At 37.7% G+C, this 21,989-nt stretch overlaps 1 protein-coding gene across 6 annotated transcripts in view; it reads left to right on the forward strand.

The window, feature by feature from the left end:
- Positions 1-21,989, forward strand: part of ADGRB3 (adhesion G protein-coupled receptor B3) — a 466,021-nt gene that overhangs the window by 402,119 nt on the left and 41,913 nt on the right. For all 6 annotated transcript variants that reach the window (XM_037392627.1, XM_037392623.1, XM_037392625.1 and 3 more), the window contains 2 exons: positions 18,479-18,629; positions 19,127-19,196. In XM_037392627.1, the coding sequence (XP_037248524.1) occupies positions 18,479-18,629; positions 19,127-19,196 (221 nt within the window). The remainder of the gene's footprint in view (positions 1-18,478; positions 18,630-19,126; positions 19,197-21,989) is intronic.

The raw sequence follows: 21,989 nt of genomic DNA on the forward strand, positions 1-21,989 counted from the left end.
CTGAACTGCAGCAGCTAAAAGCTGCTTCTTTCTCGCCCCCCCCCGCCCCCCCCCCCCCCCCCCCCCCTCCCCGGCTCCTGGAACCTTCCAATAAGTTTGGCCTTATCAAATCTAGCATTCTTTCTGCCTGGCCTATTAATATGAAAAGTCCCTTGTATTTTGTTGTATCCTTTTCTTCCACTGTCATTCTGGGAAGGAACACATAGGGTCGTCAGCAATGTCATCTGTGGCACACATCAGAACGCTTGCCTGATATTGCCAGCTATACTACAAGCCTCTGATGCTGCTGAAGCCTCTAGACGGAGCAAGGCCCTCACAATGCCTTATCACACAGCCATTTGTAATCTTGGCTTCGTTACTACAGAGAGATGGAGCTGAGTTTCCTTCAGAGGTTTCTTCTTTCCCTGTCAATTCATCCCTGCAGCAGTGTTGCAAGGTTTCTGTTTCATTATTCCTGCTTTAGACAGCATGATTCTTTCCACTCCTCATACCACTGTGGGTAACCATGTAAACCAAGATGCCTAATATTGAACTTCAGCTGAAAAATCGTCAAATGGGCATATTCTTTCTGCTTATTATCTTCACTCTTCTGCCACCTTTGGTTAGGAGTCCTCTGCTCTGGACAACTGCACAGCTTACTGCCCAACCCCCTGCTTCAGCTGTGAATATAAAAGACATAGCTCATTTCTGGTGGCCAAACTGACGTTTCCCAACATCAGAAATATCAGTCAAAACAAATCTGTTGCCCAAATGAAACAGGCAAAGACTGCTGATCAGGGTGAGCTGTGCCCTCAAAGCCAGCTACACCCAGCTGCAAGGGCTGTAGCAGCCTTGCAAACCTAACTTGACCAAACCTCAACATTGCAGTGATGGGGTGAAATGTCTGTCAGTACTATGGCTTTAGAATTTCCTATGGGTAACGACTCCCTTGCCAGTACAAAAAGGCACACAGAGAGCAAAGATCTGGCCCATTCGGTTCCAGTTGCACTAGGAAGATTTTTTCATTAAAATTTATCACTGTGTTTTGGCAGATATAATTCCATTAATTCTAGCAGCTTTGCTAATGCAACAAAATAAATGTCTCAAATCCCTCACCTCTGGAAGAAGTGATGTATAAATATGCCTGTCGTATCAATTTCAAACCAGGGACTAGAAAAATAGGATTAGAACAAGGTGAACCAGTCCAATGGCTAGGATAAACTAAACGAGTGCAAGGCTCACATGATCCTTTTAATGGGGTTAAGCCACAAAAAGAGTGGGAAGCAGTGCAGCAATAAGTTTCAGTTGTGCTTTTTTATTACAGACATATATAACCCTACTCCTTTTCATTTGTACAAGAACTGTTTTTCTGAAGATGTCTATTTCAGAGACTGAAGTATTCCTTTCCTAAAAACTTCTTATTTTACAAATGAAATAAAAAGAAATACAGTTTAAAAGGTAGAATTCTAAGAGTTGTGTCTAGCACATACAAGAAAGACTGGACAATGATTCTTGTATCAAAGTTAGGTGGAAAACACAGTATTTCTGTTAACAGAAAATTAATTCAAAATGCATGTCCTGTTCATCAATTTGTTAAACTCCCGTTGTTAAAAGAAAACTAAATAGCACCCCACATAGTTTTTACTGGTTACAAATGTGTAATAAGACTATAAGAGATATGTATATCCAGCCAGCATTTTCAAGAATGTTACTTATTTTTCAACTCAGGGGAAAAAAAAAAGAAAAAAGAAAAAAAAAAAAAAAAAGACACACACACAAAATAATTTTAAAATAAGAGCACAGTAACTTTGTCCCTAAAAATGAAGGGACAGGAGAGCGATTTTACTATTTTTCATTTTAAAAGAAGAGAATGTATATAATTGCCAGGAAGCTGCTACACAGCAAAACAGCTGTAAAGACTCAGTTTTCTTGGCCTGGCTTCCAGGAGCTATGTTACTAGATTTTGAAACAAGTAATTTAAACCAAATGTGCACATAGCCATGGATTCAAAATAATCTGGGAGATCCTCCATGGAATTGCTACTTTGCTTTTGATGATTCTGGGCATCTTGCTGAGGCCTTCTGCTTCAGTCAGGTAGAGTACCAGAAAGCAAAATAATGGTATCAACAATACATAAAGCTATTTTTATAGTGTCTGAATCAGTCTCTATGGCAACATTTTTTAGTCTATTTAGATTTTTTTAAAATCTCTGTCTCTCTTTCCCCCTTCTTGCATTATTCTCTTGAGTTTCTCTATATTTCTTGAGTATCTCTATATTGATAGAAAGATAAAACATAATGTCCACATATACACATCTGTTGAGTTTGGAAGAGTAGGTGGTTGTTAGCTTTATACTTGACCTTTCCCTTTAACAGATATTGTAAAGACATTCTACTAAACTTCTTTCTTTGAGAAAAATTTACCTGGAAAAAAGCAAGATACATTCAACTTGAAATCAAATTACTCCAAATACGCATAGGTATATAATTTTTCCTCGTCAAGTCTGAATGTTTTATGAGAGTGGTGTGTGTGTCATCATTACTGTTTTATAGTTGGGGAGAGGCAAGTACAGACAAGAAAAGAAAAAAATAATCCAAGGTCAGCCAGCCAGCTAGCAGTTTCACTGACTGTAGTAGCAGATTTGCAAGGCTTCAGTACCTTAAAAAGTGGTTTCTGATGCTACATTTTATACCTAAGCTCTCCTAACTCAGAAGGTTTACATTTCTGGCTCATTATATCCTTGCCTCTCCCTTCTGTTGCTGTACAAAAAGAGCATACAAACAAGGGGGAAACAGGACTGTACCCTGAGAACCACGAAACCACCTGCCTCAAAAGGCTATTAAATTCACAGAGAAAAACAAACCATGCATGTATAAAAGCAAAGGAAATTTGTTTTTATAAAATCTTTTTCATTTGTATTAAATTAAAGTATTTCATGTAAGAACAGTAGGTGGGAAACTTACGGGTTTTATTGGAGGAGAAAAAGGTAAGATTGAAGAGTGATGGCTAAATGGGGATGATATTCCTGGGCAGTATAGGAGTGAAAGCAGCTGGTGCTGGTCTGGGCTGCCTGCACAGAAGAGTTTTACTGAGGACCTTGAACCTTTGTGTAAACAGAGCAGCAGAGGAGTGCCTGTTCTTCAGAACTCTGTGGATGAAAGGGGTTTTCTTTACACTGGCAGAATTCTTATCCCTCATGATTTGACCTGATTTTTTAAATTATCTGATATAATTTTGCTACCTGCCAGCTTTAGATCATAAGAACAGCAGTATCGGATCAGCTCAGTGATCTGTCTTGTTCACTATGCTGTCGACATGAACCAGATACATAGGAAAGTGTATAGGAACAGGGAATGAATGATCCTATCTCTGATGCACATTCCCAACTTTTTGCAGTCAGCAATTTAAAGATTTTCTGAGCCAGAACTGCATCCAAAGCATCCAGCAGTTAGCCTATTCTGTAATCCATTTTAAACACATTTATCTCTTTGGCTACCTTCAAATCCTAAAGCAGTGAGTTCCATATTTCAATTCTGTGATGTATCAAGAACATAAAAATAAAATTAAAAAAAAAAGAAAAAATATCGAGCATCCTAGTTCTAACATTTAAAATTTTATTTGAATGCAAATCACATTATTTGTATCCTGAGCAGAGTTGTTTGTCTTTACAGTCCCTCACAATAACTGGAAGGAGATTTTAAAAAGCACCACAGATGAGGATGATTCATGTGTATCCAACACTCAAACAAAATTGCAGATGATCGGCTGCATCCTGTTGGCTGTTTCATGCAAAAACCAGAGTGCCGTGATACAAGCCAAAGTGTCATTTCAGTTTCATCAGAATGTACTTATATTTTTAAGCACCAGCAATTTTCTTACAAATATTATAAACTCTGCAATTTCTTTAATTGAAAATTTAATATTAGATGGTTTGTGATTTAGAATACGAAACTGTAAGAGGAAGTTTAGAAATGTATATGCTGATAGTTTATGAGATCAATTGAGTAATTAGAATGAGTGTTCTCACCAGAAAAGTTTTTTTTTAAAAAAAGATACATTAGTAATATCAACCAGTGCTTTTGTGCCACATTTAGACAGAACGCTGTCTTACAATTCACCAACTAAATGTGGAATCAAATAGTAAAAAATATTCTTTACAAATATTGTTAATGGCTAAAAATAGCAAAGTTGTTTATGGGGGGAGGGAAGGGGGAAGCCACAAAATATCTGCCTCATTGGATGAAGTTGATTCAACAGTAGTTCTGAAGTAATTAGTGGCATGTACTTACCATAAAGCCATCACAGCATTACCACCTTTAAGGGTTGAAAACAATTTATCTTCAGAAAATATGTGCCTAGTGTGGATTGAGAAGGTAATATTAATGAAGGAAAGAACCAGGAAATAGCAACACACTTAAAGCTGGCTAGAGCTAAAATCAATGACAAAAGGCAGTCAGAAACACATGAGTAATTTATTAAACAATGATAGATTTGGGTAAGTAGCACTGCAAAATCAGTCCTCCTGATATGTAGGGTGAAGATAAATTAGCAGTTTTGTAAACTGAGCAGTTCTGTTTGCCCTTTTACTAACATATAAACCAAGCCTTCAAGAAATGCATTTGCTCTTCTCCTGCTTGGTTTTCACTGCTGTATTTATCCCCAAAGCTATGTGAAACCTGCTAGGGTAAAAACACGACTGGAATTAAACTTCTGTCAAGGGATCACCCTGAGCAATTGCATTATTAGCAATCGTCTTTATCAGGTGTCCTGTCATGTTCGGCTCTGTCCCAACACCGAGGGAGAGCACCGGGGGCTGCTCTCTCAAGGGCACTGCAGTCTGAGTCAGGCACAGAGCATGTACTATTCAAAACACTGAACTAAAGGCAGTAAAGATGTAGTTTTATTCAAGTCCATCCTCTCTTTGGTAAAATATATGTTCATTCATACAATGATCTCATACACTTCGTTAGGGAATACAAATCACCTTACAAAGCGCTAATATCTTTCCTATGCATGTACAAGTGGCCACTGTTCTGTTATGAGTGGAGCAGATGATTAAATAGCCCAAATAAATATGGGATTCTCAGAGCATCTTCTTTGATATGAAAAATACAGATAGAAGAATAAAGTGTATTTTAAACAAGTGTTCATAATGGGGACTTTGTACACTGCCTGCTTCCTCTTGTTGCTGCTTGTATGCTCACAGTGCAGAAATTAACACAACCTTCATCAAACTGATTGTGCAGACTTTCTGGTTCCCTTCTTCTCCCTGAAATAACAAACTTTGAGATACTAAATCTTCTATTGCTGTAGGCATCTTTAATGAGAAGCTCTTCAAATTCCCTGGCAAGCATTATCTAAGAGCATAGCTAAAGCCCGCCTGGAGAAAGCTATCATGTTGCTAGGCGCTAGTTCTCTCTCTAGTTTATCTTGCTGAAATCTCTGTGCATTCTTTCCAGTGTCCCTCCAGAAAATGTTTCCTTCCTCATTTGGAAACCCCTTTTTTCTCCAGCAGGAGGTTCATGTTTGCAGAGTCCCTGGGAGTTAAGCAAAGGTGAAACCAGTAGATGTGAGGCCTTGCAGAGAGCTTTAAGGTCCTAAAAAGACTCCTTATAGTGACTCCCATAAAAAGACTATATTTAAAGCCTACAGGAAGAAGAAACTTGTACTTGCTGGTATCTGTGAGGAATCGGTGCTATTCCAAATACTAATGATACCCCAGCTCTGCCTTCAGACTCTGTTGACAGGAGTAGATTCACTTCACCTTACATCCCAAGTATGAACTAACTCAGCTAAACTTTTCTGTGGCTTCAGGAGAAGAAACAGGGAAGTGGAATAGAGGCAAGAAATCCAGGGCCAATAAAAAGACTTCTATTCACCTTAATCAAGAAATCTGGCTTGAAGTAATGTGATAGAGGAGCTTTTACTAGTTATAATTCCTCCTGCTGCATCTGATCCCTCTACAAGACCATTTCATTCTTTGCTCCTTTAAAACACACAGATTGTTATAATGTTCCTGTCTAATAATTACAACTTTATAAATTTTTATAATCATGCTAAAAGAATCATTGTGAATCATTCCACACTTTTTTGTCATAAATATTATTTTGTCATTACTTCAAACTTTTTATCCTGCTGGTTTAACATAGCAGACAAAAAGAACTGAATAAAGGTGATACCTCACAGAATTTCCTCCTTGCTAGAAGACAATGCAAAGGTATAAGCAGCATAAGTGATTTCACCTTTTATAAGAAAGGGAACCTTGACATTTTGCTTTCTTATGCAAGCAATGAATGGAAACTAATGTCAAAATATTAACTGAGTGGAGAAGTTGACTTTTTAACCTATTGTTGTCTTTCCTGTTCTTAGTCAATCTTCCATATACATGTGTGAACACCACCTCCTCTCTGGTTGCTTTTTTCTTTCAAGTTTCATAAATTATCAAATTATCCACCATGCCAGCAGCCACATGTCCTGGTTTCAGCTGGGGTAGAATTAGTTTTCTTCTCAGTAGCTGGTGCAGTGCTGTGTTTTGGATTTAGTATGAGATTAATGTTGATAACACACTGATGTTGTTGCTAAGAAATGCTCACTCTAAATCAAGGACTTTTCAAGTTTTCCATGCTCTGCCAGTGAGAAGGTGCACAGAATCTGGGAGGAAGCAGGGCCAGGACAGCTGACCTGAGATAGCCAAAGGGATATTCCATAGCACAGAACATCATGCTGACTGTATAAACTGGGAGGAATTGGCCAGGGGCTGAAGATTGCTGCTCAGGGACTGGCTGGGCATAGGTCAGAGGGCTGTGAGCAATTGTATTGTGCATCACTTGTTCTTCTCCTTTTGGGTTTTATTTCTCTCTCCATCTCTCTCCTTTTCATTACAGTTGTTGTTATTATTGTTGCTATCGTGGTTTTGTTTGGGGTTTGTTTTTTTTTCCAATTACTAAGTTGTTCTTACCTCAACCCACGAGTTTTATCTTTTTCACAAATCTTCTCCCCATCCTGCTGAGGAGGTGGGGAAGTGAGCAAGCAGCTGTGTGGTATTTAGTTGTTGGTTGTGGTTAAATCACAACACCATGGTATACAATGACCAGAACTGAAGGTCAGACAGAGATGCAATGTATCTTGAGGAACTGCCTCCTTTGATTTCCAAAATGTGCACAGGCATCCATTGCTATACAATCTTTCTTCTATGTGAAAGTCACTGAGATTTCATTAATATCATAAGAAACACATAATTACCCAATGCTTTCCCTTTCCTGTATTTAAAGGTACTTTAAATTTATAGCCTATCTTTTTTTAACTATGTTTTCCATAAAATAGAGCCCTCTGTTAGGAACGTCTTCCAGCTGAAATTTCATCCTGTAGATGAGGCAGTTTCATCAGCATTACATGGATCTCTGCATGAAGTGAAGAAAGAGATGGATGGCCTCTGAAACAACCTATGGCTAGTGCATTAAAGGCATTATAAATTAATATCATAACCATAAGAGGAATTAATGTGATTCATGATGCTATTGTATAATAAGCTTGTATTGACTGTGCTGTACATGAACTAGAGCACTGTCAGTTGCCCAAATTGGAGATTCTGTCCTGCTCCCCTCACTCTGTGTTCACTCTCAGGTACACAGGTAGACATGCTCTGATATAGAGATGTAAAGCAATCTCCTCTGTCTTTAATCTGCTGAAAATACTGCTTTGCAATGCATAAGCCATCCAAGGCTCTCTTTTCCTCCACTTGCTTTTCTAGTGTGACGTGTGCTCTGATTCTAAGGTTACAGGGAAAGAGGACATATTTCTGAAAAAAAAAAATTAGGTTTTCAATTAAATGAAACAGTAAAACCCACTGGTAAACCACATGTGTACACATATGTATCCCATTAACAACTTTCAGATGCACTTAAATTCATTTTTTTAAAAGTACCTGTCTGTTTGTGTATGTCTACATACGTGGTCTATGAACACCGCTTGACTCAAAAGCCTCTGTTGTCCTCTCTTCATAGGCATGTGTGGTCACCCCCACACACAGATACTCCATTTGGGTTCTGTGTTAGGTTCCTGTGCTGGGTCTGGCTGGGATGGAGTTTATTTTCTTCACAGGAGCCTCTGTGGTGCTGTGGTTTGGGTTTCTAATTAAAATCGCGTTGCTAACATGCTGATGTTTCAGCTATTGCTGAGCAGCGCTTACACAGCGTCAAGACCTTCTTAATTTCTCAGCTGCCCTGCCAGCAAGGAAGTTGGGGGTGTGCAAGACGATGGGAGGGGACACAGCTGGGACAGCTGACCCCAGCTGACCAAAATGCTCTCCCGTACCATATGACAACGTGCTCAGCAATACAAGTGGCAGTGGTCTTTCAAAAGTAGCTGTTGCTTGGAGACTGGCTGGGCAACAGTCTGCTGGTGGGAGGTGGTGAGTCATTGCCTTTGCATCACTTGGTGAAGGCTTTTTTTCCTTCATTTATTAAATTGTCTTTATCTCGACCCACCAGTTTTTCTCACTTTTGCTCTTCCGATTCTCTCCCCATCTTGCTGGGGGGAGTGAGCAAGTGACTGTGTGGGTGCTTAGCTGCTGGCCAAGGTCAGCCCACCACATTTGCTCAAAACCACCACATGTTTTATTGGATGAGAGAACAAAGCCAAAGTGTTCTACGTGTCTCTGTAGGTGGGCATGACCTCAAGCATTGGCATGAAGTCATCCATACTCTGGAAGCATTAGCATGCCTCTTGGCACAATTTTGTCCCACACTAACTAGCATTATCCCAGTCAATGCCCTGAGTTTGGGATAGTTAGAACTGGCAAGGGACCAGTGACAGCAGGCTGTTTGAATATGGCCACCTTATTTTGGAGCACAGAAAAATTTACTAATATAGACATTTACTGTTTCATTCCAGCTGGCCGCAGGATGAGTGAATGCTTTCTAACCCATTTGATCTGCAAGCACAAATATATGTAGCCATAATGTATCTTAAAAAAAAAATTATCAGTTATTTTGGAAAAATAAACTGAAGTTATGTGGTATGAGAAGACTTTGGATGACCACAATAATGTAGATACTATCTTCCTTCCCTGGATTATTTCTATTTCAGATTTAAATTTCTTCTCTCAAAAGGGACCATTTCTCACTGTCTTCATATTGCTAATCCTAAATGACACTCTCCTTTGAAGAAAACTAGGCATCCTTAAAACTGAGGGTGCTCTTGGGGGCAAAATCATCCTTTTCCTGTTACCATTCTTATATAAAGACTCTTAAGACTTATGTATAGAACTGTAATTTAAAAAGAAAAAGAGTAAGGGTAGCTGACATATGACAATCTTGTAATAGCATTGCAAAGATATTGCTTCAGTGCTTTCAGTCAATTGTATGAAGGGATGGAACCAATGCTTTCAGTCAATTGTGTAAAGGGATGGAACTCTTACAGTTATGCAGACAAGGAATAGTTGATGACATCAATATCCCAGACAAGAAGATGGACTGTTTTCATATGGCGATTGTAATCATCACAGTCAGACTAAGTGAAAGGCAACTGCAGGCTTTGTTGTTGAACTTCTTGTTCTAGTCATCATTTTGATTGCTGTGGAAACTCCCTAAAATTACAGCAGTTTTATTGTTAGCAAATGAGATCAATATCTAAAATAAAGCAAACGATCTGATTTAAGAGTAGAGATACTGAAGTGACAATCACATTTTCCTAATAGAAAAAGTTCTTTGATGACAGGTTTTTACCCATGTAGCACTGAGAGGCAACACAAGGCATTATTTTCTATCTACCCAGTAAGGGCTTTTTCCTGGTAATATTTCTATTAGGACATCAGTTTGCACTGGCTGTACTTGGATCATGTTACAGGAATTTGAAGTCTTACATACCGGGCTCCACTGTCTTGAGCATCCATTCTGTTACCCTCCTATGTTATGCCATCTCTTCAAAGAAGGTCCTTCAATTCCTTGCCTTTGTCAGTGCCCAGGCACCTCCTCTTTTCCTCAGAACTCCATAGGGAGCTCCCTCTCAACTGTGCTCTGAACTACTCCTTTCTTTAGCTGCAATCATTGCTGACTCATGTGTAACCTTTGTGCTTAGCTCAGCCACCCCTTCATTATCAATCCTGGCTCATTGCCCCTAGCTACTCATGCAGCCCCCACAGTGAACTTTTAAATAAATTAAAGTTAGGAAGACTCAGGACCTCTGGAACACTGTAGCACAGGTGGCTCATCACTCTAATTAACTGTTGGCTGTTGTATCCTTCATTCTTCTCCAAACCAGTACAACCATTAGTATGTTAATGCAACCAAATATTTCTACTTGCAACAACCCAAAGAGACATCTAAAAATCTGGATGTCTTTATGTAATAAGTTGAAATGAACATACAGCACATTGTTGTATGATATAGCCAAACAGCTTTTGCTTCATTGTTAATAGAGTTGTGTCATTATTATATCTCTTCAAAGCTGCCAAGAGCATTTGTCTTCATTTAAGAGCACACTGAACATTCCATATTTTAAAATTAAACCAATATGGCATTTTCAGAGTCTAAAAATAGTTCCTAAAAACAACTATCCTGTAAACCAAAGTGTAATAAAATCAGTGAAGCTTGTTTATTATTTATCCACAGTCTCCACCTTAATTTGCATAGCTCCTAAGCAAATAGAATTGTTTCTGACAGCCCAGTAGAACCACTCTGGCAGCCAGAATGAATATTCTTTTCCCCTATGAGTCACAGCCAGTTTCAGAGACTTTTCAGGCCAAATTGCACTTTCATCAATATCAATCCAGACCCTTATGTTCACACTGCACCTTCCATTCTGCTTCTGTAATATTGTTACTGTAAATGAAGTGCAAGAACATAAGAACTTAAATTCTTCAATGGTTTTCAGGCACCAAGTTGATTTTGCTTGCACATCAATTCAAGAAACAAATCTATATTTTATCTACTCTTTAAATAAGAAATCTTTTAGACTTCGTAATGCAAAATCTCACCAAGCTTTTTCTTAATAGAGTAATTTTTCAGGATAGCATCACCTTCAATTTAATTTTTTAATTGTCATTCCTCAGTAGCTCAGTATTGAATCTGTTCTAACAAAGCATGACAGAGATTTCCACCTCTTCACCTGAAGTGAGCATGATCACTTTACACTCAAAAGGGTTGACTTTTGAGGAAAAAAGAAATTACCAAATAAAAGAAAAAGAAGAGAACTAGGAAAGGGTGCTCTCTGGCACAGTGAAGCATCACTATTACAATACAGTGATACCAATTTGGGATTAATTAGTGAGGGAGAAGTTGAAAAACTTGGTTTAAATTGATTTTATGCTTCATAGTTGTAAAGAGCTTTTTATTTTCTTTTATATCTGCCCGAAAACCTGTTGTTCTGAGCTTCATAAACTTCACAACATATTCATGTGAGGACATAGTTAAAATACTGGGTTATTTTGTCCTGACAGAGTTGACATTTACCTTGTTTAAAGTGTTTAACATCAAAGCCAACAGCATAAATTTATGAAATGAAGTAGGCCATACTTACCAGAAAAATATTCATCCAATACTTTGTAAACATTTAAAACATTTAGGATAAAAAGCAAGATCATAAGCCTCTGCTCATGCACCCTACATACCTTATTCTACAGGTTTGATACTCAATATAAGGCCCACTTAAATTAATGGAAGTCTTTCCACTGACTTTGAATTAATCCTGTAAACAATTAGAGGATCCTATTCCTTCATTTCCTGCCTGCCCAGAAATATATGCATTTCTGTATATACTGCTATATACATATATACTGTTATATATATTCTGTTCACAGCACAAAGGCAAGAAGGGAAAAGCTTCCCTTGCCACTTTTTGTAATTGAAGAAATCAAATTGTCTCTGAGTATCCTGTTCTGTGATGTTGCTTGTGCTGAGCTCATTTGCTGGAATATAACCTAGCAATAACAATTCAAACCAGGAGGAAGACTAAAATGAGTATAAGGTAACTATATGAGAACTGTCTTCCTACTGGCTTTCAATTTACAGTAGGCATGCCACCAAGAAAGCAATTCTGACTTAACACATTACAAATCTGTGCATTGCACTGAAAATCTCCAGAGAATGCTGTAAACACCACAGAATTAATTTTACCGTCTCCTATGTTAGAAATAGCTGAGCATATAAGGAATTATCCAGCTGGAGTTCTTACCTCTATCCCAACCACTAACCAAAATGAGCCACAAATATTTCTATAGCCCCGAGGCAAAATAGCACAACACGGCTTGCATCCATCACAAGCAAGTCCTCCAGGGCAGGAGGGCAGCTGTGGCAAGCTGACCCTCAGGCAGGGCTCCTGGCCCAGGCTCTCCTTCAGTCTGTGCGTGAGCCTGGGCAGGGTGAGCATTTTTTGGCCCAAGGAATTCACTAAAAATTTAGCATCATGGATCACATGTCAGTGCAAAGAGGGTGCTTTTACTTTCACTAGCATAGACAGATCCTGCCATACAACAGAGCAAGGAAAGTTTGCATATGCAGCAAGCAACTTTCCTTAATTCTTTTCCATCCCAAAAACCAGCAGCCTACCCCTTCATATCTAGTGGATAGAATGATTTTATACGATGTGCATTATAACGTCTGGAGAATAATAGTGGGCAGCAGATAAAAAACAGCAGTTCTTTATAGACGTAACTGAGGGATGCCAAAGTACAACTATATGGTATCAAATCTAAATGCAAAGGAGAACTTTGAAGAAAAGTAACTGCAAAGAGCAGAAGCTAAAAAGAAGGGTCCCTATACTTTTAATGGATCAGGTATGAACGGCACCTCTATTGCTGGACTCTGCACCTGGGAAAAAATGGGGGACATTCTGACTGATCTTCATAAGAAAGTGTCATTAAAGATTGTGAATGAATCAGAGGTAATTTTCAGAAATACCTTTGAGTAAACATCAGAAAAAGAGGAGCAGGAACTGAATCTAAAGCAATCTAAATCGTAAAGCATCTAGAGAAACTTTAGGTGAAAATAAGAAGACACATATTTAAAGTGTGTCTGGAAAGTGCAAATGTGGAGAAAACTTGAAGTTTTATGTTTTCTTTCAGTCACACTTACAGCATTGCATCAGGATCACTGGGGTTATACTGTCAGATAAGAGGACAGACTCCAGAAGAGAAAAGACGTGACAGACACAAAAAACTTAAAATAGCTGAACAATTGATACTGCACCTTGAGACTCGCACATTCAGTGACCCCAAAGTTTAACAACTGTTGTGATAATTTGTACATGATACAAAAGAATATATAAATCAAAACTTCATACTAAAAATACCTTACTGTGGCATTGCAGTGCTGATACAGATGAAATTTCTGAGACTGTATTTGTAAAGTAAACCAAAAGAATTTACAGCCAGCTTATGAGCTATTTATTAGAACCTAGAAAAGCATCTGGCTTGTTCTGGGCAAACAAAATGATTGAGTAGGAGAAAAAAAAATGTATGTCCTTAGTTAACACTCATTATCTTTTTGGGGGAGATCACATAACTACTCAAAACCCATTGCTATTGCACTGAAAAATTAGCTTGCTCTTAAAATCCAAGTAAGGGCTACCTTCACATTGTCTTGTACTGCCTACAGAAACCTTCAGTATAATAATTAACTGTGCATATCTCTTTACATGAAGTCAAATGCTAATTATTTTGGGTTATCATGTCAGATATCAGCACACAATATAATGAAGTTAAACTACTTAAGCCTTCAACTTTTAAGGATATCAGAGGTTTTTAGAAGATCTAAAACTTTGTCTATAAGTTAATTAAAGTATATACTTTCATAGCTGTTGGTTTAAAATATGAATAACATTATTTTAGAACAATTCCTTCCACTATAGTGCTCTTTTCAATATGGGTATCAAATTTCCTGAATTCTTTGCTTGAACAAGTGGTGTTAACTGTATTCAAGTCTGGCAACAGAAAAGAACATGTGATTTTTTAAATTAAATGGTACCTTCAAAGCTTTACGGTGCCAGTAATGTTAATGATCCTGAAAGTCTACAGCTATGATTTCTCAGGCATTTCAGATCCAACAGTTTCAAATATGTTTGGAGTTGAAGAGACAGCCTTTCTTGCCATATTTATTTTGTCATTGAAAATCTGTCCCCCTTCCAGCGAAAAACTCCTGAGATGCAAGCCCATATTTCTTTGTTTCACAGCCTCTGAAAGTCCACCTACTATTTCATGGCAGTTTACTCTAGAAATTACTATTTCATCTAGAATTCAGTATTATCTGACCAGTATACTGTATCCCTGTATTCTGACAGTGTCTGCCATTCCTTAGACAAAGGTGCTGTATTATGCAAATCAGTTTAAAAATAATGATAAAAAATGAAGTAAAGGTTAATAAGCAATACTTTCCTTTCTTAATTTATATTTTTTTTTCAAAGAAGGAAAATATAAACTGTTTTATAGTTGCGAGTTACAAAAAGACAATAAAATATACCAGTTTTGACATAGAATTATCTATCTGCTCTTTGCTATGTCCTTTGCATTCTCTCTGTTTTGTTTGTTCTTTGTTTCATTTATTCTTTTTTGTGGTCTTTAAGTGCTCTTTGTCTGTGTATTCAGTACATGGTCAGAAGTTCATAAGAATAAAATTAGCACTCATACAATTTATCTCAGGCTTATCTAAGTCAAGGGCAAGATATTTTTTTTAATCTCCAAGGAATTTTATTATTTAAATTATTTTCTGCTAGTTTTCTTTTCTACTTATGACACAATCCAGTTAAGTGGATTTTAGCCCTATTCATTTTGCTATCACCAATACAGATTTCATTTTTCATGTCTATTTTCCAGTAGCTTTGATTCTTATAGTATTTATCAAACCCCATAGAGAGGCAACTAATTTGTTGAAAGAAAAAGAACTTGTTTCAGGGGAAGAAGACAAATCAGGTATCCTTACTTATCCCTCTTTGTCTTTGTGTGGAAAATCAGTTCACATTGCTATTACAAAGAACACTGCTCTATTAAAAAAAATAAATCAACAACAAAGTGCTCCAAAAAATATAATACTTTATTATTTTGAGGTTGTATTTATGACCTACTTTTTGTAGGCCATAAAAATGGTTAAATGTTCTCTTTATTAGTCACCATTATTACATTAAAGATATTGATGGCTAGAATAAGTAACTTTGAATTTCCACTGTTTTTTACATTTCTCAGCTGTGCTTCTCCCTTATTTGGAGTGGGTGTCTTACACGAATAAAAGAAGGAAATAATTTGATACCTGATGTGTGCTCTTACTTTCAATAGTATATTGTTTATTAAAAAGGGATGAATGGTCTTAATGAGATATTCAAGGTAGCTGAACACTTGAGGCTCAATTAAAGCTCATGAAATTGTGCATTCTGAGGAGAGAAAAGCTCCCTTCCCCCACTTGTAATTAGAATTAAATATGGGGACCTGAGAACAACAGCCATGGGAGGAAGAGGAGGTTAGAGTTACAGAGCTGACTTAATTTCAGAAGCTTGAAGAAATAGTGAATAAATTAGGATGTTAAAATTCATTTTGTTGCAAGTTGACAGGTGCTCAGCACAGGTAATTAATTCAGTGAGTTTTAATCAACTAAAATGAGAAGCAAATAAGAATCGTCTCCTCCTAAAGCAATGGGGAAGGTACATACCACTATCTCTTGGTGCAGACAGGTTGACACAACACAGCTTTCTGTGAGTGATGGGCCACAAGGTTTTAGTGATGCTGCTGCATGTGCAGCAAGGTGAAGGGAGGCGGTGGTCCCTTGGCAAGGAAGGAGAGGAGTAGTCCATGACCTGGTGAGAACAAACAAAATACTAATAAAGTCCTTGCTAAAGTTACAGTTTCCTAGCTGGAGATATTCTGTGCCCCGTTCAATAACAGCCTTTAGTGAAAATGAATTTTTATTCCTATTCGGAAATAGACTTCCCAGATACAGCACTTTCCCAGACAGAACAGCATTGTTTGTTTATCAAAGGGGAAGAATACAGAAGTACATAAAAGAAGATTTCCAGGGGTGTATTGGTCAACTCTGCTGAGCCTGTGGCTATACCCTACGAGAGGGGAGATTCAATTGCCAGAACTGCTTCTCTGGCTGGGGAAGGAGGGAGGCTAAATTCACTTCAAGCACTGCCCGCGCATGATCCTGTCATCGCTATCCCACAGCAGTTGTTAGGTGATGTTTTGGAGCTGATTTGCATCTTTCTGATGGTATATGATACAAACATACGCTTATATCGGTGATACAGGCTTGCCATCAGTGTTCATTACAGACCTCTGTCTGCCACTCAGAAGAGTTAGCTATAATCAGCAGTCGTATATTCCAGCTAAAGAAAAAATCGCTTCTGATAAAACTTGCTGTCATCTCATTTTGAGATCAACATGATCATTAATATTTTCACCACAGTTCTTTCTTCCACAGCAGCCATGGCCACATTTGTTTCAGATTATCATCATCTATCTTTCTTTCAATGCAGAGGATAAATTATGAACTAAATTCTACAGTTGTATACTCAGTCATCCAGTCATCAAGTTTTGGTATGTTTTCACCAAAAAGATCAGGATTTGTTTGCATTTGCATTATTTATAAAGGAAATAGTATATTTACTGGGTTTTTTCAGGGTAAAAATCTGCTTTACCTGTTGAGTTTCTCCATAAAAGTTTCTGTACTATTCCTCAAAAGTAATTTTATTCTTAAATTCTTGTTCCAACAGAACATGTTAGCTTTTACAAAAACATTGATAGGAAAGCAAATTGAAGTCGTATAGTGGGAATTCATTACATATGAGCCAGCTAGTAAAAGAAAAGACATTTGTGTATTTTCTATTATATTTATTGTGTGTTTCACTGCATAGTTTTCATTTTAAATATTTTTCATATACAGGAAATATTGCTGTCACTTAGGCTTTAACAGTATAGATTTTATGAATCCACATACTTTAAGCACATTGAAGCATAAGAATTAATGGCAAAATCTGGATGGAATGACTAGTACAATTTCAAGATTTTTTTCCAGTTTACATTCCTCACTTCTTAAAAATAAACAATAGTTCTCTTGCAAATAATTACATAGACCTCCTTTCTCCCAGATTTAAATACACATAATTTATAAAATTTATAAAAAATTGACAACTTGACCCAGAATTAGAAAACAAGGTGTTTGTCACATCTGCAAATTCATAGCAGAAAATCAGTACGTTTTGACTTTTTTAGTGCATAACTCTGAAAATTCAGAGATTATCAGCTAATGCTAATATCAGCTGATACCAGCTATCAACTATGTATTTCAGATAACTATTGGAGTGAACAAACACAATTGATTTCAGATAAGAATCTGAGAATATTACCACAAAAGAAAATTCAACGCAAAAAGACCTGAAAGTAATTAGGAATATAAAATGAATTAAAAAATGTCTGGTGTCATATATATCTTATCCTTCCCAATTTTTTGTAGCTACTAGCCTTGATTCAACAATATATGCAAGCATTTATATATAATTAGGAACTTGCATATTTTCTTCCTAAATAGTTTGCCGAACCAGGATTTTAGTAAAAAAAATTACCTACCCTTTTATCACATGCGTGTGAGATAGCTATTAGATGTGTATGCTGCATAAATAATCATAAAAATAATATAGTACTTCTTAACTGTGATCTTGTATTGTTAATACAGGGTGTGGGTTTTTTTTAACCTTGATATAATTTTGAAACTTCAAATTATTATAAGAATAAATTGTGGTTCTGGTGTGGTTTTCGTTCTGGGTTACAATGCACACTGCATTTTGTAGCCTGCAATGGGCATTTTAAGCAACACAGCAGAGAGTAGGTCATAATTTAACCCAAGAAGCTCATGTATATAAGCTACAATGTCAAGTTTAATTAAGGGCTACAGTGACAAAAGCATGTGCTCAAAATTCTTTTCAGATAACAAGTGACCGAAAAATTTAAAAACAATATCCAGGGTAACTGTTAAGGTTATGATAAACTGACTAAAAAGATCCGAGACAGAATATTCCAATAAGTTAAAGTTCTATGAGATTTCAATTAAAAACAAAATCAAAATCAAACAATGTATTGCCTAAAATTCAGATTTACAGTCAGGATCCTTCTGCATGGAGGGAAAGAAAACAACTGGCAATTAGGAGTATTTGTATTCCTACATTTTCGTTATTCAGCTCTGTGAGATTTTTATAATCAGTAACTTTGTAACTTGCTTCCACAATGGCTTTATGATGATCAAAGTAAATGCGTAGAAAAAAAATCTAGTGGCATGATTTATTTTGTGTTCTTTGTCCCTGCTCAGCACACTCAGTGTTTGGGAAAACAGTCAAAACCTCTTCTGCCTAATCCCCATCAACATCTCTCTTTCTCTCTCTCTCTCTGTGGCCACCACATCATGAAGGGGGAGTTGATGCTAAGAATAAAGGTCAAGATCATAGAACACGACAACTCTTTGAATTGAAAAGAAAAATGAGTGTCCCTAAGTATTCAGCATGAGCTTCTCTTTGCTCCCTGCAGGGCATCTGCACCACAACCACCGCGTTTTTACACTTCTTCTTCTTAGCTTCATTCTGTTGGGTTTTGACGGAAGCGTGGCAGTCATATATGGCTGTTACTGGAAAAATTAGGACACGGCTCATAAGGAAACGCTTCCTGTGCCTTGGATGGGGTAAGTCTGTAAAATTAATTTCCTCAGAATCATTGGGATGAAACATTTAATGCAACAACAATGTCAAGAATATCATCATTTTATTCAGTAGACAGCTCAAGCTATGCTGGTATATATTGTAACATTCTTTTATAAACACATTTCAGCAAAAATTTAGAAGATTTTCAAGAGTAGTGTAATACCAAAAAATCAAAATAAAGCAAGAAAAAAAGATTAACCGAATATTCATGAAACTTCATCCAAGTTCACTTTAAGGCCTGTCAAATGTACCAGTAATTTAGCTATATCAAAGTGGTACACCGTGGGCAGAAAACAGCATCTTCCTCCCAGTGCTTCAGAAAAACAAATCCTGCAATAGCACTGTGCTTCATTAAATGATTCATTCATTGCAAAACTGGTCATTTTGCATTAGCTTGCCCTGTCATTTTTTGTCCAGGCAGAACAGCAATATTTTGCTCAGCATCTAATCATTATTACTGTTTTGGTTTTTTTTTCAGGTTTACCAGCATTAGTGGTTGCAATATCAATAGGCTTTACCAAGACAAAAGGATATGGAACAGCCCACTAGTAAGTCAATCTTAAATGATAAATTATGTTTTTAATTAACAAGAATGTCATACACATCAGGAATTACACAGCACAGTCTGAAGGCTCTACATTCACACTTGGAACTGCCCTAAGAGTCACTGAGTGATCCACAAAAGAACAAAGAGAAAACCATATGCCAGTCTTGGACTGAGCTCAGCAAAGCACCAGGGATCCTGAATTTCTTGTGAGGTTTTGAAGCAGCAAGCCTTTTAGAAACACTGAGCATTAGGTGCACTTAGACATCTAAAATTTATATACGAATACCAAAGAGAACATTAAATGTCATGGCTAGCCTTTGTCAACCTCTAAACATGTCTGAAACTGTACTGGCAAGAGGCTCTTTGGCACCCAGGTTTCTGCCCACAAGCGTGTACCTCGGCTTTAATGCCCTTGAGCTGCTGGGAGCCAAAGCCCCACAAAAAACCGAAAATAGCTCTCCCATTCATCCTCTCTCTCCTGGAGCGCCTGACCCAGCCCTTTTCCTGGACTGGGCTGTGCTTGAAAGGCAGCAAAGAGGAGATCTGCATACTTCATTTACATTTTATTAATACAGTTCCTGTTCAGCCACTTGCCCGGTACCGGTACATATTTAGCACCCTGGAAAACACACTCCTCAGCGAGGCTGCCCTGTGGTTGTCTCCTGCTGAAGAAGGAGCTTGGGCTGACCCTCTGTCCTGCCAGCACAGACCTCCAACCACTGAAACATTACGTATGCTAGTGCGTTTCCTTCAGTCATCCTGTTTGGAGCTCTCCTGGTGTTGCCTAAGAAATTAAGTATGCGTCTGGACAGAGAGAGAGGAAATATGACTGTGAAGCCTGGTAATGAGGGCATTCATCAGAGATGTGGATGAGTTAGGTCAAGTCCTCGCTTCAGTGAATATTTAATTATTCTCCTTAGCATCATCACTGAGTGAAACCAGGATTCTGCCTCCCTGCCCGGTGCGTCCCACCATCTTGGCACATGGTGAGAGAGGCTTCAAGCCTTTGCTCTGGCTCTGGGTGGGTAAGGATTCAAAAACAAATCTCCTCCTGAACACCAGCTCAAACCACTGAGCTGTTTAGTTTTAAATTGTGACAATGTGCATCTTGCATTTTTTTTAATGAGGAATGGCTTACCTAACTGAAGTGCTTAATTTGCACTTATAGCTGGTAATCGTTAGTGAAACAAGGGTCTTAGCCGTCTTTGGGGAGTTATACTGGAGACCTGCTCCTCTGACATTTTTTGTAACTAGTATGTGCCCATCTTGCTGCTTTTTTTAATTATTTAGTCCGTGAATCAGCACTGGAGAACCATTTAGGCTGTGAGAGTTACAAATTACAAGATTATAATGTCCAGACCCCACTGGGGATGTAGCTCTGTCCTGTGCAGGATTCATGTGTGACTACTTGCTGTTCGTTAGCGTTGCTTCCTGCTTGCTTCCTGGGCTGAGTGCATTTTTAAAAGAGGATATACTGAAACATTCAGACAAAGCATCAAATCACTCATTAAGAGTAACCTGTAAAGTAAAAAACAGCAGGTCTCTACATGTAATGGCTCCTCTCCCAGGACCCAAATTCAGCTGACAGGGTACCATGGAACAAAAGCGCAAAAGGAGGTGTACAGAGGGCGAACAGAACCACAATGCAGCTGTCTCATCTTATTTGCAAATACCTTTCTGGGCATTTAACATCGGAATTACATAAGGAAAGCAGAGAATTCAAGGAATGGAGATTCCTCTCCCACCAGCAGCTGATGTGCTGTCCCGCTCTAGAAGCCAGCAAAGAATTCTGTCCCATAACAACTGCTGGGTAATGTAAAAGCAGAGCTCCTGTCCTGCTCCTCCTCTGATAAGTAAAGCATTTGTGTAAGTTTTTTAACTGTTTACTCTGCATTTAGCATGTTTGGCTGCAATCAATTACACACATGCTGCCACCAGAAATGTGTCCTGTTGCAAAGTATTCTTGCTCTGTAAGATGCTATTTTTAAAAACAACAGTTTCAAATGGAGAAAAGTAACAGTGAAAATTAAGGAATTTACACCAGTTCCATAGTCACATACATGAAGAGACTGATGGAAAGGGAGAAGGATCTTTGAAGCAGATTTCAGTTTCATATGGCATATGACTGATAAGGGTGGCTTGAATTCTTCACACTCAAACCAATTCTGTGATCAACAGTCTCTGATTTCTAACTTTTTCTTTCAGTCCTAATTATTAAACTATTATATTACCGTACATTTAAAACTAAAAATGAAAAATATTTCACACAGACACTTGAACTGATATAGATACAGAAACTGAAAGGATTTCCTAAAAATAATAAAAAACCACAGTGACAAGGTTTTGGATATTTCAGGATATCTGAGAAAGATGTGTGTCTGAAAGCTTGACTGTTTTTCCAACTATTTCTGTGAGTCTAATAAATACTGTGGCTACCTCTCTTCAGATGATAAAAGGTATGAAAGCAGCACTACTATAAGTTACAGTTAATAAACCTGCGTGATCTACTCATGTTTACCTACAGTGCTATATATTAATAAGCAGTACAGATAACTTCCAGGAATTCATTCTATCAGCAAAAATTAAAATTCTGTCATAGTCATGCTCTCCTAAGAGAAGGAACCATTCTCCTAGAGAGCATCAAACAGCTCACAAAATGTACAGGACACGGGAGCAAGCCTACAAATACTTCATCACTCAGCAGAATTTTATGACCATGTAATATTGTCCCATAAAATCCACCAGTGGATACCCTTAATACTGATCAATTTATATGGCTTTCTGCTATGTGGGG

Source organism: Falco rusticolus, chromosome 6 (genome assembly GCF_015220075.1).
Source record: "Falco rusticolus isolate bFalRus1 chromosome 6, bFalRus1.pri, whole genome shotgun sequence".
NCBI classification, from domain to species: domain Eukaryota; kingdom Metazoa; phylum Chordata; class Aves; order Falconiformes; family Falconidae; genus Falco; species Falco rusticolus.